This window comes from Panthera pardus, unplaced genomic scaffold, assembly GCF_024362965.1.
Source record: "Panthera pardus isolate Hobbes unplaced genomic scaffold, ASM2436296v1 HiC_scaffold_6, whole genome shotgun sequence".
Taxonomy (NCBI): Eukaryota; Metazoa; Chordata; class Mammalia; order Carnivora; family Felidae; genus Panthera; species Panthera pardus.
Window position 1 is genome coordinate 140860191 of NW_026526991.1, and position 17566 is coordinate 140877756.

The 17566-nt window shown below is 40.0% G+C and overlaps 1 protein-coding gene and 1 non-coding gene across 14 annotated transcripts in view; one reads left to right on the forward strand and one right to left on the reverse strand.

The window, feature by feature from the left end:
• Positions 1–17566, reverse strand: part of ZMYND11 (zinc finger MYND-type containing 11) — a 133210-nt gene that overhangs the window by 61975 nt on the left and 53669 nt on the right. For 11 of the 13 annotated variants that reach the window (XM_053895531.1, XM_053895530.1, XM_053895529.1 and 8 more), the window contains exon 2: positions 12168–12302. In XM_053895531.1, coding sequence (XP_053751506.1) covers positions 12168–12283 — 116 coding nt within the window. In that variant the 5' untranslated portion in view covers positions 12284–12302. Of the gene's footprint in view, positions 1–12167; positions 12303–13213; positions 13346–17566 lie in introns of those variants that run through there. The other 2 variants (XM_053895533.1, XM_053895543.1) reach the window with 2 other exon arrangements.
• On the forward strand, positions 5910–6013 carry LOC128775180 (U6 spliceosomal RNA). The gene has a single exon (XR_008419824.1). It is a non-coding gene; the product is annotated as a U6 spliceosomal RNA (small nuclear RNA).

Here is a 17566-nt window from a genome sequence, read left to right on the forward strand (position 1 = left end):
CATGTGCGTCCTGTAACCAAGGAGGAACTCTGCTCCTGGACAGACACACTAATTGACTCCTCATGTTTGTGCTGGTGAAGGACTAGAGCGCTGGGGGGCCATGTGTGGCAGAAGGAAGCTGGGGACAACCCGAGTGACCATCATGTAGAAATCATCAAAACAGGCAGAAAGACAACAATTTAAGGAGACTACTGAACACAGTGTAAACACTGGAAACACCCGAGTCATCCGAGGACAAAACAACACCAGCACGATACAAACGCGGTGATCACACACAGTTAGCTATAGGGCTGGAATGACTGTCAGGTGCTCAGCCCAGGGCTTGGCACCAAATATGTTCTAAACCAGGGTTCCTGCACTGATTATCGTTTATCCTTCCCGGCTTACACCCCATATTTGCATTACTACGTATCTATACAACTAGAAGACTTGGACGCATAAGAATTGGACAGAGGAGGCATGGGGGGCAGGACAAGCATAGTGGGAGAAGCCAGACCTATAAAGTCACACAGACCTCGGCCCGAGCAGCTGCTCTTATGATCAACTAGCTACATGGCCCTGGGCTAGTTATTTAACTTCTCTGCATCTCAGAGTGCCTAGTGACAAAATAACATTAATAGTGTCAACCCCCTGTGGTTGTCTGGAAGGCAAATACACTAACAGGATGCGAACCTTACAGTGGTTTACCTTGCGTGCCCCTCGCCCCCTCTCGGTGTGCTGCAGAAGCGTCCCCCAGCCCCTACTGGAATACCACACACCCGCTACCATAATAATTTATGGTGACCATGGAACAACGTGGTCAAAGGTTAATCAACGTCAACAAAAACACAAGCATAGAAAAAAATGACAAGAAATAGATCAAAGCGGGTCTCTTACTTGACTGTGGACAGAGAAATTATAGGTGACTATTCTGCTTCCTGTTTTCCAAGTGTCCTGCCAATTGGTTATTTAGTTTACTTACACTAAAATATCCTCAATAATAATGCTTTACCACTGGGTGCTTTATAGATGCAGGGATGGCTAAACACATGCACCTAAGTACACATGAGTACACCTAAGTACACCATGCTAACAGAATGAACGGAGGCATCTTAGTAGATAGGTGTGACAAAATTCAACATCCTCTCATCATGAAAACACTCAACCACCCGGGTACAGACAGAAACCTCCTCACCATAACAAAGGCCACAGATGATGAGCCCACAGCAAACATCATATTCAATTGTGAAAACTTGAGAGCTTTTCCTGTAAGGTCCCGAGCAAGACAAGGACGTCCACTTCTACCACTGCTAGTAAACATACCACTAGGCACCTCAGCCCGAGCACTTGGATAAAAGGATACAAAGCATCCAAATTGGAAATAAGAAGTAAAATGACCTCTGTAGATTTTATTATCTTACACACAGAAAACTCTAAAGACTCCACAAAAAAGCTGTCATAACAAATGAATTCAGCAAAGTAGCAGCTCACAAGGTGAAACGCAAAATTTAGCTGCGTTTCTATACACAAAGAATGAACACACTGAAAAGAAAATTATGACAATAATTCCACTCGCAATAGCATCAAAAAGTATAAAATATGTAGAAATTAGCTTAACCAAGGAGGAGAAAAGCTTGCACGATGAAGACTGCCAAACACTGCTGAAAGACAGTAAAGACGTAAGTGGAAACACATCCCATGTTTGTGGACTGGAAGAATTCATATATCGTTAAAATGTCCGTATTACCCAAAGCAATCTACAGATTCGGTGCAATTCCTATCAAAATCCCGTTGACATTTTTTTCTGATATAGAAAACCCATCCTGAAATAACACGTGCAATCTCAGTGGACCCTAAATAACCCAGATAGTCTAAAACTAAGGAGAAACTGGAGGACTCACACTTCCTCATCTCAAACCTACTACATGAAGCTAGAGTAGGCAAACCACGTGGCATTGGCATAACCAGACATACAGACTAATGCAATCGAAGAGAGAGCCCAGAAAGAGACCCTCACATATACAGTGAAAGGGTTTCTGACAAGGGGGCCAAGACCTCTCAATGGGGAACCCGGTCTTTTCAACCAACACAGCTGGGAAAACTGCATCTCCACACACAAAGGAGGCGGCTGGGCACCTCCCTAACAGCACATACAGAAATTAACTCGAAATCGGTCAGAGACCTAAATGTAAGGCCCCAGACAGTAAAACTCTTGGAAGAATATGCAGCACAAAGCTTCACAACACTGGATTTGGCAATGATTTCTTGGATGTGACCAAGGACACAGGCAACAAAAGAGAAAAAAGAGAGTGGACTTCATAAAAATTCTAAAGTTTTGTACGACAGGAGACACGGTCTACAGAGTAGAAAGGCAACTCCCAGACTGAAAGAAAACATTTGTGAATCATGGATCTGGTGAGCAATTACTATCCACAAGAGATACAGAACCTGTGAAACTACCAACCAACCTGATTCACAAATGGACAAAGAAGTTGAAGAGACAGGTCTCCAAAGATACAAGAATGACCAATAAGCATGAAAAGATGTTGAATGTCACTGATCATCAGGGAAATGTAAATCAAAGCCACAATCAGATACCGCCTTGCACCTGTCATCATGGCTAAAATAAAAAAGACAGGAAATAACAAGTGTTGGCAAGGATGTTAAAAAAGGGAACCTCTTGCACTGCTGGTGGGAATGCAGACTGGTGCAGCCACTGTGGAGAACAGTATGGAGGTTCCTCAAAAGAATTAAAAACAGAATTGCCTATGACCCCACAACTCCACCTCTGGGTATATACCCCAAAGAACTGAATGCAGGGTCTCAAAGAGATCTGTCCACCCATGTCCATAGCAGAATTATTCATAATAGTAAAACATGGAAGCAACCCTTGTATCCATCACGAAGTGAATAGATAACTGATGTGGCCACACTCCATGCAACTATTATTCAGCCTTCAAGGGGAAGAAAATTCAGAGTGTGTTATTGAGAACATTATGCTGAGGGAAACCAGCTGTAAAAAGACAGCTACTATATGACTCTACGCCTCTGAGGGATATAGAGTCGTCACTGTCACAAAGTCAAAGCAGAATGGTGTGTGCCAGGAGCTGTGGGAGGAGGGATGGGGACTCAGTGACTAACAGGTGCAGAGATTCAGCTTCACAAGATGAAGTGAGTTCCAGGGATGGATGGTGGAGGAGACGGCAGCACAGCAGTCTGGACGTAATTAATGCCACCTAATTGTAGGCTTAAAAATGGTTAAGACTGTAAACTACATGTGTGTGTACTTTACCACATTAAAAAAAAAAAAAAACAAAGTAACAATGATCTGCCACTAGGTGTTTTATAGATGGGTATATAACAATTCTTTTTAATACTGCACCAGACAAAAATAAACTTCATAACCTAAAGAACACCTTTCTAGATCCTTCATCGATGAATTTATTTAAAATTTAGAATATACTCTGAAGAAAGGTTATTCCTAACAATCTAGACAAATAATTTGCTTGTACAGCCTCACGTTCTTCGCCCATAAAGCAGGGTTAATATGAACGTTGGAGCTGCTGTTACATGATAATCTGGAAGCACATGTTCATGACAGTAAATTAACATCTTCAACACCAGCAAGGATACAAATGTAGACCCACCAAACACCAAAAGGAAACAATGAAGATTAAAAGTTTGGACTGCGACATCAGATAGATCTATACTCATATTTCTCTTCTGCAACTGACAACCCACATGGCTTTAGGCCAGATCTCATAAGCCTGGGTCTCAAGACCTTCATCAGCAAAATAAGGTGAAGGAAAACAGACCTCATGGAGCAGTGGGCAGAATTCACACAAATCTACGAAGTAGCACAGGGCTGCTTCTCAATTCTAAGCCTCCTGGAAACCACATCTTCAGCTCATGCAACTGAATACTTACGGTTACCTAGAAACCTTCTCCCAGTTCCTTTCCCTAGCTACTGGCTTCATACTAAGATCTAAAGAGAGGAAAGATGTGTGCCCTACCTTCAAGGTGCTCACAGCACAGGAAGTGGAAATGCTTTTATAGTAGTAAGACACTATAATAAATAATAAAACTGAATTTCACACATATCACTATGTGAGCCAAGAACAAGGATAATGGGGCTGGTTACAGTGAGGAATGAATCAATACCTCACAGGAGACGGTTATCTGGTTGAATCTTAAAAGGGTATGTTTTGTCGATTAAGAAGGAAAAATACAAAATAAAGAATCAAAAATAATAGCTCAGAAAACGGAGAAGAGTCTCATCACACGAAGCCTTAGTGGCGAGCAACAGGGCATGAAAAGGAGGACAGTCAGGGTCTGACTGCAAAGGGCTCACACAAATGTCCTGTTCAGGTATTGGCACTTTGTGCACAACGAGGAAATAAAAGAGGATTTTTTTTAATGTTTATATTTGAGAGAGAGAGACAATGTGTGAGCAGGGGAGGGGCAGAGACAAATGGAAACACAGAATCTGAAGCAGACTCCAGGCTGATCTGTCAGCACAGAGCCCAACACGGGCTTGAACTCACAAGCCGCGAGATCATGACCTGAGCTAAGGTTGGACACTTATCTGACTGAGCCACACAGGCGCCCCTAAAAGAAAGGATCTTAAGAAGAATATAATCAGATCTAAAATCTAGAAAAATACTGATGAAGTATGAGGGTTGAGTTCACTTGAAGGGGTCAGGAACAGCCTCCTCAGGGACACGACTTGAGAGAGGAGTCAGCATCCGGGCACAGTGTGCATCACAGTGGATCCGAGGGTCTGCAGGGGTCCCGGGCGCCGAGAGCAGCACACCAGGTGGGTCATGGCAGCAGATGACGGGGAAGAGGAAGGCCCAGAGAGTATCAACTTCGCACAAGAATTCAGGCTTCATGAACAACAGAAAAAAGCTTTCAATCATGCAGCGTGTGGTCAGATGGTGCTCTGGAAAAATCTCTCTGATTCCAAAGATGGGAAGAAACAGAGCAGCAGCAAGAGTGGGAAGCTGGAAGCCCAATTAGGAACCTGCTGCCACTGCACAGGCAAGATATGAGGAGGGCTCAGACCCAGGCCAGAGCAGGGGAGAGCCCGCACACATGTAACATTGAAGAGGAACATTCGCTCTATCTGGGGAGGGAAAAATGAGTGTATTTTACTCTATTTCCATATTCCAAACAAACTCACTATTCCCTTCTGGCTACAGGTTAAAAACCTCTGTGCTGGCCTTAGCAGCCCTCCCTGTCTGATGCTCTGCCTTCTCATCTCCCTTCCCTAAAAGTCTTCCAGTCCGTCTGATCCAACTCTGCCTGAATCCTGTCCAAACTCCCAGGTGCAGCTAATCCCACACCTTCTACAAATTCCTGACTGCAGCGACCCCTTGACTAAGGCATGGAGTGCGGATAACCCGGACAGCCAGCATGAAGGGCTGGCCCCTATTCCATGTGGGGGGCCTCTACTACTTGGTAACACTAATTTATACTTTAATGGTTGTTTACACTTTTCTGTGCCTTAGCGGTATATTTCCTTCACAGAACTGCAAAGAAATGTCAACCATGAAAACAGCTAGCCAATAATCCAAGCCAAGAGGAGGGCCCAAGAATTGTGCACACAGGAGAAAGCTCTCTGTGGAATTGTAGATTACGGTTGTTCAGAATCAGTTACTTCCTCTGCAAGGCTGTTATTATGCAAGATAAAAATAAGGATGTAACGGTGGTAAAGTTACCTGCCCATCCACTATCACAAAAGAAATGCAATAAAGAATAAATCATTGTAGATTGAAAAGGGTATGTGGTTAGTAATTCTGGGAAGAATTCTTGGGATTACATCCACAGTCTATTATTAGATGGTAGTTTTTCAAAGTAACTTATTTCCAAAGTAGCAGACGGGGGCCATCACCTTCCTCTCCAACAAATCCAATGAGGGAGTGGACAGAGTGTTTGTTTCCACAGCATGTGTGCTAAAACTGAACCACACCAGAAGATTATCATGGCTCCATGCAAGGGTGACATGAAAATCTGTGAAACATTCCATATTTTTGTACTGTCTGCCTCCCCTCCAAAAACAAAAACAAAAAACAAAAAACAAAAAACAAAACAAAAAAAAAACAAAGATAGAAAAGAAAATCAGCTGACATAGAGACAGAGCACAATTGTGACATAATAGCTGCTAGAAGTTTCATAAGTTAATTTTAAACAAGTGAGTAAAGAGTGTACCCAGTGCAACTTCAAAGGCAGCCCTCACACAGGGACTTGCAGTGCAGGCTTACGTCTGCCTATAGCGACGGGAAGGACTCCAGGAAAAGTCACACATTTCAATGCCAAACATGTCACAAGAGTTCAGAGGTCACATTTTATAAGTGGGGTGTGACCCTAAAGTAAGCAACACATGTAATTAATTGATGCCCTAACCTGAAACATTAATTTGAATGGGACTAGTCTACCAGCCCAGGGTTGGCCTGATCACATCAGCCACAAGCACAGTCACCTCTGAACACAGGCCATCACAGGGGTGCTCAAGGCAGCTCAGACACACCTGCGTTTCCCAGCACTGAGCAGATGTGAGCCGACCTCTCCCAACAGCACTAAGCCGCCCATAATGCTGGAACATGTAGGTGAACATAAAGGCCATGCTGTTTCAACAGGTCTTTAAATCACAACTACTACTTAGAATACTTACAAAATTCCAATGCCACATTATAATTATCCAAGTTAGATATGAATAGTATGTTTGGATTTAAGAGGAAACAGAGGTGACACATGTGACTTACTTTTATGGAATATTAACATATAGGTGAAATTTAGAAAAATAACATGATAATGAATTAGGAATACTATTGGGAATCTCAGGGATTGAAAATCTAAATTTCACTGGTTACTGATTTTGTTGTCATAGGAGTCTTAATTTTTTTTAAGTTAGTTACTTATTTTTGAGAGAGCATGCACGTGCACACACGAACTGTGAAATCATGACCTGAGCCAAAATTAAGAGTTGAACACTTAACCAACTGAGCCTCCCAGGTGCCCCTGACTCTTAATCTTTGTTCTTTGACTTAAAAACTGTAAAACAAGAGCTAACATTATGATCTGAAGCATAAAATTGTTATATTTGTTTCATATAAATATCAAGTAGTCAAACATTTCAAAGCTTTAGTTTCACAACACCTATTCAAATTTCATAGAACTTACGAATCCATATGTGCCACTCACAAGTTAGCCTTTATAAACTTTTCAACTAAAAGAGAAGCTACCCTTGCTTGTGCTTATTTTCATCTCAACTGACTACTGTACTTCATTTTTTTTATGATAAAGTGACTTATTTGTTTCAATTTTATGATGACTAAACATCAGAAAACATCCTTTGATTTTTAAAACTGTAAAATTTTTTTTAATGAGAGGTCAAAATTTATCTGTGTTTATGTAGCTCCCAAATGAGAACTATGGAATTTTATATTATCATGAAATCAAATCTATAAATCTGTACTTTTAAAACAGAGAGACAGCTTCACCATTAATTAAAAAATTAAACTTAATCCCATAGATGTACTTTGGTTTCAGAAGGACTCCTTTGGTGAAAGTACTCTCCATCCCAAATAATAGAACCTGTTAAAGAAGTTTCTGGAAATTATACTTTTTAAATACTTGAAATACACAATAAATCTCAACAATGATTCTCTCATTTATAATTCCTTTTCTACTCCTTTTTTGAACAGAACACTAGCTGTTTAAAAACAGAGAGAGGTAATTAAAAGAAACTGGTAAAGAAGCACAGGCTTCTTTCCTAGGGTACATGGCAACCACGAGAGGCTCTATAAGCCAGCATACATAACCTATAAAAACTCTAAAAAAGAAAGAAGTTAAGGATTTTATACCCAGCCAAACTGACTTTCCAGTAAAAAAGGCTGCAACCAACTGTTAAGAACCAGCAAGAACTTGAAAATCACTTCTCATGAAACCTTAAGAATCTCCTAGATGTTTGTGCCACTTTGAAAAAACAGCATGGAGGCTACTCAAAAAATTAAAACACAACTACTGTACCATCCATCAATCCCACTTCTGGGTATTTATCTGAAAGAAATGAAATCACACTCTCAAAAACGTATGTGCACTTCATGTTCACTGCAGCAAACTCACCGTAGCCAAAGCATGGAAACTCCCTAAGTGCCCGTCCACAGATGAATACATAAAGAAGATGTGGTGTATATACAACGGAATTATTATTCTGCCAAAAAGAAGGAAATCTTATCATTTTGTGACAATGTGGAAGGACCTGGGGGTATTATGCTAAGTGAAGGAAGTCAGATGAAGAAAGACAAACACTGTATGATCTAAAAAGACTGAGCTCACAGAAACAGAACAGACTGGTGGTGGCAAGTGTTGGGTGAAATGGGTGAAGGGAGCCAATGCTGTAAACTTCTAGTCATAGGATAAATGAGTCCCAGGCATGTCGCGGACAGCATGCTGACTACAGTTAATAACACTGTATTATGTATTTGAAAGGTGCTAACAGAGCAGATCTGAGCTCTCATCACAGGAAAAACAAGGTGATGGATGTTAACTGAACATACCATGGTGATCATTTTGCAATAGGTACAAACACAAAATCATTATGTCATGCACCTTGTAAACTAACACAATATTATATGTCAATTACATCTCAGTAAAACTTGGGGAACAAGAATAAAAAGAATCTACCAGAGAATGAATTGTGGATACCAAGAGAAGGGCTGGTGGTAACCATAAAATGAATACTTGTTTGTAGACGAAGACCAAATGCCAATTGTGAGGAAGAAAGTAGAACATGTAATCGCTCTCACCTCTGGCAGGTTAGAATCAGTACAACTGTTTGAAAACAATGGGTAAAGTAATTTAGATGGTTTCCATCAAACATACTATTTATTGGTTTTAGTGTTGGTGTGGTTACTCTGCAATAGCTTGACATATAATGTTGGATAAAACAACCGACTAGTTACGATTCATGATGTCTTTACTATGTAAGAAGAGAGAAACATTTTTGGTAGAAGAGTTTGGGAAAAACTAGTAGTCATAAATTCAAATGGAAAATATCAGTATTCATTAATAGGGTGTTCTTTTGTCTTAAAATTATATATACTTCCTCTGCCCTCTAAAAGGCCTGGAAAGATCAACCAAGCAGCAGTGAGCACACTGAGGGCCAGACATGCTTCTGAAATACAATTTCTAAGTGAAGGAAATCAGAGCCCCTTGGAGAAATCAATGGTTCCAAGGGTATAAAACAGATGAGCCTGAAAAACCCTGTTGCAAGAAAAAGCAGAAAGCCACTTTAGGAGTCAATGTGGAGAGGCTCCAACTGGTGAAAGATGGAAAAATTTGAGCATAAATAAGGATTTTGTCAGAAATGGACTGAAACGTATCAAAAGTATTTAAACACATGAATTCCGAATGGCCCTTTAAAAAAACTAACTGGTTACCAGGAGAGGATGCCATTTTAAACACTGGCAAATAAAGGGAAAGAGTCAGTTACTCTCCCTTTGGACATGGACACACCATGGGGCTGCCACACAGGATGCAGAGGCAAGTTTACATCCTTATGGAAGTAATCCTGTTGATGATCCTTAATGAGTTACGGGTACTACTCGCTGTACATCACGACTGCCAATCTCACGCATGAGAAATGGGCATATGACCTCCTGGTAGGACCACATGCTACTGCAAAGGAGTCTCACCTCACCCAAGCCTCCAGAAAACTACCAATTTCCACAAAATGCAGAGAAGCAAATACACCACAGGATGCGACCAGCAAAAGCCAGACTGTGGGAAACCTAGAGCAAATGAACCAGTTTCTTCAATAAACTGCGAAGGAAAACAACAACAAGGATGAATGAAAACCTTTAGATTGAAGGTGACCTCAAAGAGACTTTCAAACAGAAACAAAAACAAGCAGAACTAAAACACTGCACAGAAGTTAACTACAGTGTCTGGGGTTTGCCAGGCTTCAAAATATCATAAAGAACCATGATCCCAAAGCCCAAAACTGTTAAAAAGTGTTGACTGAAGACAGGTTCCATTCCTACAATGGAGTCCATCACCAGACATAACACAGAAGGACCTTGATGACCACATATGCCCTCTTCGCAGTAACTCTGCTACAGCCATCAGGAATTCGCCATACGTGTAAAAATTAAAAGGTAACTCTATGTTCAGCCTCCGCTGTAAGTAAGCGGAGCAACTCGATTTTAAGTTAATCTAAGACTTGAAAAGTATTTACCTATTTAGAATACAGAACAGCCACCTGTCTTCCTATCATGGGGCAATGCTTCTCCCAACCTGCCTTGGCCAGGGTGGTGACAAGGACACCAGCTCAACCCAGGAGCTAAGGCAGCAGGCCAGGCGGTTAGGCAGACAGCTCCTCCTTGGGGCTGATGGCCTGGTAGGAAACTAATGACACACAGGCTGTGCCAGAAACAGTGTTGTCTGGTTCTTCTTTGTACCATCAAGCGCACCCGTAACAGAAAGGAAGAAGGTCCTCTCAGACGAAGTGGAAGAGACACCGGCCACCACTCTTAAACAGTTACCCGCTGGTGAATTTTTTTTCATCTGTAGATGACACTAATAAAACAATAATTTTTGGTAGGTGAATACATTTATTCATATGTATCTTAAGATCTACGGACCTGAGGTCATGGAGAAAAGTCAGCCTTGGCAGCCTGAACGCTGAGCTGACAGAAAAGGGAGAAAAGAGAATGCTTATCAACAATCCCTAATGCAGAAAGGGCACGACACGGTGTGCGCTCCTCCTTACGAACCTCTTCTCTCTCACGAGAACGCACACAGATGTCACATCACCTGCGCGGCACCTGCACCACCACTGCCATCAACTAGCGGCAACCTTCGCGGTCCAACTATGGACGCCTGGCACCAGGAGACGCCTCCAAGGCTCCCAGAGCAGGTGCCGGCCCCGGGAGGAAGAAGCGCCTCCAACACCGGGACAGTTCTGTCAAACTGGGATGACCTGAAGTTTAAAATTTAAACCCAAAGAGCAGCATCTTATTTCCACATCCTTCTGTAGGTAATTTTGACAGACATAAACTATGTTTTTAAAAAATCCCAACCACAGGAAAATACATATGGCTGTTATTCTTGAGGTTTTGAAAACATGTTTTTATGCCAATACCACCTCACTATAACCTATACTTTGTAAACACCCCCAAATTATTTGTTTTATAAAAACATGCTAATTTGAATTTAATTATAATGTGCTCTTTATTTTATTCTTATTTTCCATACAAGTGTTACCGAATATTTTTATGCTAGTGGCCCTCAGGAGCTAGGACATGTACATAGCAACTTTAAATGCGGACTTAGAGCAACACATGGCATTATTCTTTCTCCTTCTCTGGTCCCTGCCCTCTCGAGTAAACTTTATAATCTTTAACAGAATGTAGGTAAGAGACAAAAATATGTGGTATTCAATTTTGTTACTTATTAATAAAGGCAAAAATAAGCACTAAATGAACTTCTGTAAATCACTTGTTTCCACTTTTACACATAGCATCTAAGGAATGTGTAGAAAATAAAGAAATTCTATCTAAATTACCAAAAAATATCATTCAACCATTTAAAAAAAGATGGATTGAGCTTTATTCCCTTAAAAATACTCAGAGAAACAAAGGAACAAAATCAAGTTCCATTTGAAGACTCTGTTATAATCAGTATATAACAGGTAAGTAGAGAATTCATAAAGTATTCTGATAATTGTCTATCCTGAATCTTGGTCTACCAAAGTAATGTAATTTCCAAAACACAGAATGAAATGGTCAGAAAGTCCTGGTTAGTGGACTAGGGACCAACGTGTGTGACAGTGAACACTCAACAAACAGCACACTGGTTTTAGACAGTTTACGCAAAAGCAAAGCCTTTTTGATAAAAAAGACATAAAGATCTGTTCCCAAGAGTTAAAAAATCTTTGAGAACTAAAAAGCTATTGTAAGTAGTACACACTGGTATTTTACTTCTCTAATATTTCTTTACAAAACATCTAAACACAAGTTGCCTATGCTTCTGTATTATTTTTCTAATAAGTTACATATAAGGCAAAAAGCGACTGTTACTTTGTAATGCCTTGATGAGCATAATAAATAAGTTGGTTTTAGACCTTTGCCCCCCAAAAATCTTATAGGAAACTTCACAAGGATATTTTTGCTTAAATTACTCACTTTGTAATACGGTCAATGTTGGCAATTTGCTTCTGGTTCCGTATAATCTCAATGGCTGCCCAAAGATGCTGGATAGCTTTCGTATCCGCCTGTCGTCTTTTTGTTAAACGTGCCATGACCTGTTCACTTCTTTAACTGTAGGAATACACAAAAACATAAGGAAAAAATATATGGATTACAAGATGCACCTCTATCAGTATAAGTGAGTAACAGTCTCAGCACGTCCTAACTCCTGGTGAGGACACTACTGTAGTATGGAGTATGACACCCTTTCTACTGTATTTTCTACACCGACATTACCAATTACTTCACAAAAATTGTCATTTGCTTCATTATTTCATTAAAAAATGTCATTTTAAGACCAAAGAATTAAAAAGGTCTTCCCGATAAGGGTTAGTAGTCATGCTATACTAACGTACTAAAAAAAAATGCATATCTTATTCTAAAGCAAAAGCAGAACATAAAATTTCATTTTTTGATAATACATTGTGTATAATTTGACAGATCAATATAAATGGATTCAAATGTCCTTATTCTTTGGTATTTTATTATACTCAGGGTTTTAAATTTTGAATTTTATAAAACCATGCTGATAAATGACAACATTCTTTTTTTTTTTTTTCCAAATAAAACCATAAACAGAAACTGTAAGATAGTTATTTCTGGCTGAGGTGTGAAAGGCTGGGAGCTGGTGTCCCAGAGGACATGGGTGGATCCACATCTGCGTGAATATTCACATGCTTGGGCTGGCGGGGGCGGGGAGGGGGGGGTTGTTCATTGTATCACTCAGAAACAACATCGCTGTTTCATTCAAATTTCAATATTCTGAGCGAAGTGAGGAAAATGGTCACTGGCTGTGTTCTGGCAGGTGTGCGGGGAACACGACTGAGCAACAGTGCTGCAGGAGAGGCTCATGCATACAACTGGACTCCCAGCTGGGCACAGAGGGGCTGGACTGTCAGCAGTGTCCTCGGCCCTGAGACACCTGATCCCTACATCGTCACACCTTAGGGATAAGGTGAACATCAAACCCCCCCTGACCTGACCTTTCCTATCTTGTAAGGGTGGGAATGAGTGAAGGAATCTCATTCTTGGCACTTTCCTGTGTTCCAGGACTGGCCAGCAGAGCCTACAGGTCTCCGTGTTCTCTGCCTCTACGTTTCTCTTCAGAGCCAAGTCCGTTCTCCCTCTTTCTCTGACACACCCAAACAAAACCAGCAGTCGCCCATGAGTGTGGGGTCAGTCAGCCTCCTGGAATAAGGTATTTTTCAAATTGCATTACTAACAGAAGAATTCTGAACACGTTTGAAAGTATTCTTGAATATCCTACTTCTTCCCACCACTACTTGTAATATTTGCAGACTTTGCTCCACATAGAAAATAAGCAAAAAATAAAGCCAGCATTCAAATTTTAAAGAAAACTAAGGAAAATCAGTTGGGTTCAGTACAGACTTAGACGTAGAATTAAAAGGTAGTAACAATTATAATTTATGAATGTGTGTTTAGAGAGAAACCACTATGTATCAGTATAAGTGCGCTGTTAAGCAATGCCAACTTTCTGAATCTGACAAGCGTTTCGGTAAGGAATTGTCTGGCAAGAATGTAAAGTATGTTACAGAGTGACATCTAATGGTGAACTATGGTACTATACGTTGTCAGGTTATACAGATGCTCAGTCAAAAACACACTACTTCAACCCTACTTACATACTTAAAAGTAAGTATTTTCAAAAACTGAGAACTGAGGGTTGATGGGGGGTGGGAGGGAGGGGAGGGTGGGTGATGGGTGTTGAGGGGGGCACCTTTTGGGATGAGCACTGGGTGTTGTATGGAAACCAATTTGACAATAAATTTCATATATTGAAAGAAAAAAAATAAAATAAAAAAAGAAGGAAAAAAAAAGAAAAAAAAGTAAGTATTTTCTGTGCTCGATAGATACACTGAATTATCTAAAAATGAAAAAACTGTAGTCCTTGCCAGAAATGGCCTAAAACTGGCAGAGGAAGTTTGATATATACATGAACTACTGTAAGGTCAGAGAGGACCAACATGGTCCAGAATACATGCCAGGAGAATCTACACAAGGGGGACACTACTTCTAGATTAGGTAACACTACAGAATGGTAGATATGTGGGGGAACACAAGAGGAATTTCCTTAATTTCTTTAAAAGATAACTGGCTGTTTAAAGCAAAGATACAATTGTTAGATCTCATTAGGTTTATGACATGTAGAAGTAAAAGAGAGGACAAAGTGACACAAAGGGTTTAAGAGTAGTAAGTAATCATATCATTGTAAACATGTAATTTAACTTGCATTTTTTCTAAGTACATATATGAAAAATTAAGAATGATTTATTCAGAACTACAGGAAATATATAAAACCAAAGCTAGTGTTTTAAAATAACGCCATATAGTAAATATAACTATTTATATGACATAACAACCAAAAGAATACAGTGGGGACACTAATAGCAGAAACTCTACAAGTGAGGTCACTTAATTGCTAGAAATGGTTAAACTCAAGACTCAAGAATTAAGCAGCACACACTTCAGAAAACACGTAAAGTTAAAACCAAAGAGTTTTGAGATCTGCCTGAACTGAGTCAACATAGGTACACACATCACAAGGAAGACACTCAGGAGCCCAAGGAGAGCCTTGCAAAGAACACAGACCCATGAAAGGAGAGCACGATGATGTCTGAGACACATCATAAAAGCACCAAAGTACAACCAGAGATTTTCCTTCTTATGAAATCTAAAATCATTGTTTGGTAACATAGTTCAGACATGCCTGTTATAGATGCTCTGGCAATATAGCGGTAAAACAGATAAAAGTCCTTCTGTTGTTGACTTAACGTGATTAATAACGTGGCTAGATATTAAACACAGATAGCAATTTGTCTGTTCATCAATAAAATCCTAGGAAATGAGTGTCTCAGTTCCCATGTACAGACAGCTTCTCATTTAAGGTCTTCACTGATGTGAACACACCCAAGTCTGCAGCCCTCTCTCCTGAATGCATATTACTACTAAACTGAACCCCTCAAAATTCCAAAGTCTGCCCGAAACACTGGACCTTGGTCCCCTTGGTTAAGCTGTGCTCTGCCCTCTCCTTGCTGGGACTTGAGCAACTGTCCATGCAACTGTCTCTGACTGACCTTTCCTCTAGGATCACACTAAAGCAAACTCAACTCTTCCATATTTTAATTTTTTAATATGTCTCTTACAGACATACTACTGCCTTGTGCAAATAATTATAAATTCCTCAGAAGATCCATCAGTTCCACTAAGAAGGGACAGGCTTCATCTTTCATCTACCTTCCAAGGTGGCCTCAGAGGGACATGATAGACAAAAAAAGAAAAAACAAAAAAAACCTCCTCAATCTTTTCGGCTCCCCTTAGGAAGATGAACTCCTTCAGAAAGTGATTCTCAAGAGGCTTATAGTTTAAAAAATAAAAATACAAAACCAAACACTTCCCACTAATTTTCCCCCCAATCTCTCTTACTGTGGTAAAATAGACATAACATAAACCAGCGTCACCATTTTTACATGTACGTTCACTGGCATTAACCACATCTACAATGTCCTGAAGCAGTCACCACCATACAGTCACATAACTCACTTCATCTTGTGAAACTGAATCTCTGCACCCATTAGTCCCTAAGTACTTCCCCTCCTCCCCCAACGCCTGGCACCCACTGTACTACTTCGACTTTGTGACGAATCTAAGTACCTTAGAATTATGGAATTAGAAGTGGAATTAGACAGTTTTTGTCCTTCTGTACCTGACATATTTCACTTAACAAAATGTCCTCAATGTTCACCCACGTTGTAGCAGGTTACAGAATTTTCTTCCTTTTTAAGGCTGAATATTATTCCATTGCACATATACATTGCATTTTGTTATCCACTCATCTGTGATGAACACTTGGGTTACTTCCACGTTTAGCACATAACATAGCTATGAACACATGTGTACAAATATGTCTTTGAGATCCTGCTTTTGATATACCCAGAAGCATAACTTCCATGTGAACTGGCAATTACATGTTTTATTTTTTAAACACCCACCAAACTGTTTTCCACAGCAGGTGCACCCTTTTACTTTCCCGCCAGTAGTGCACAAGGTTCTCATTTCTCCACATTTTCATCAACACTTATAATTTTCTGGTTTTGATACGAGCCATCCTAATGGGTCTGAGTTGGTCCAAGTAACTGTGGCAAGCCCCCAGGTGATACTGATATTCTCTACCCATACAAATCCAGATTTAATGCAATCCCTTCCATCTGTGTATCTTTTTTTTTTTTTTATGAGAGAGAGAGAGAGAGAGAGAGAGAAAGCACGAGCAAGGGAGGGACAGAGAAAGAGGGAGAGAGAGTCTTAAGCAGACTCCATGCTGTTAGTACAGAGCCTGACGCAAAGCTCGATCCCCCAAACTGTGAGATCATGACCTGCCTGAACCAAAACAGAGTCGGATGCTTAACCAACTGAGCCACCCAGGCGCCCCGTATCTTCTTTAACATCATGCAAATGCTACAAACGGGGGAAAAAAGAGACTAAGAGAAATCAATCAGGAAATTAAAAATAAGCAAAATTAAGTAATACAATGCTTGCAGATAAATACATATATGGGCAAACTTTTTATTGCAGAAGTGATAAACGTGAAAAGGAAATTGAAAGAATGGGAGGCTGAGAAAACAGTGTACCCAACAGGACCACACTGGGAGGACACACATAATCAAGTGTGTTCTGAAGTTTGCTTCCAGTGGTGAGTGGGTCCAGGTTTTTGTCTTATGTTGTCTAACAAATATGTTTTGTAAATATTTTGACATATTTACATCAAATATTCCATGAAACTTAAAACTAAATCCAATTGTATAATGTGTATTGATTACTTAGGTTAGGTTGAAATTTTCCCACAATCTACTAGTAATTTCAAATTACTTTTCATTGATAGCCTATTCATAGCATTTTCCTATTTAGATATTAATGTCTTTATATATTAAGATTATTCCTAAAATACTTTTCTCTCTTAGTAAACACTAAATGAAATTATATGGAAATCTAGCTAACCATGAATTCTTTTATGTTAACTTTTCTGATTATAAGTCCTTCCACATTCAAGTCAGAAAAAATATTCAAATGTATTTCCCTGGTTTTGTTCTGTTTTTGCTTTTTAGAGAGAGTGAGTGGTATAAGGAGCGAGAGAATCTTCAGCAGGCTCCACACCCAGCATGGAGCTTGACATGGAGCTCAATCTCACAACCCTGAGACCATTACCTAAGCTGAAATCGAGTTGGACCCTTAACTGACTGAGCCACCCAGGCACCTGTGTTTTAATTTTTTTAAACATTGACTTTTTAATCCGTCTGAGAATAACTTTTTATAATGTAACA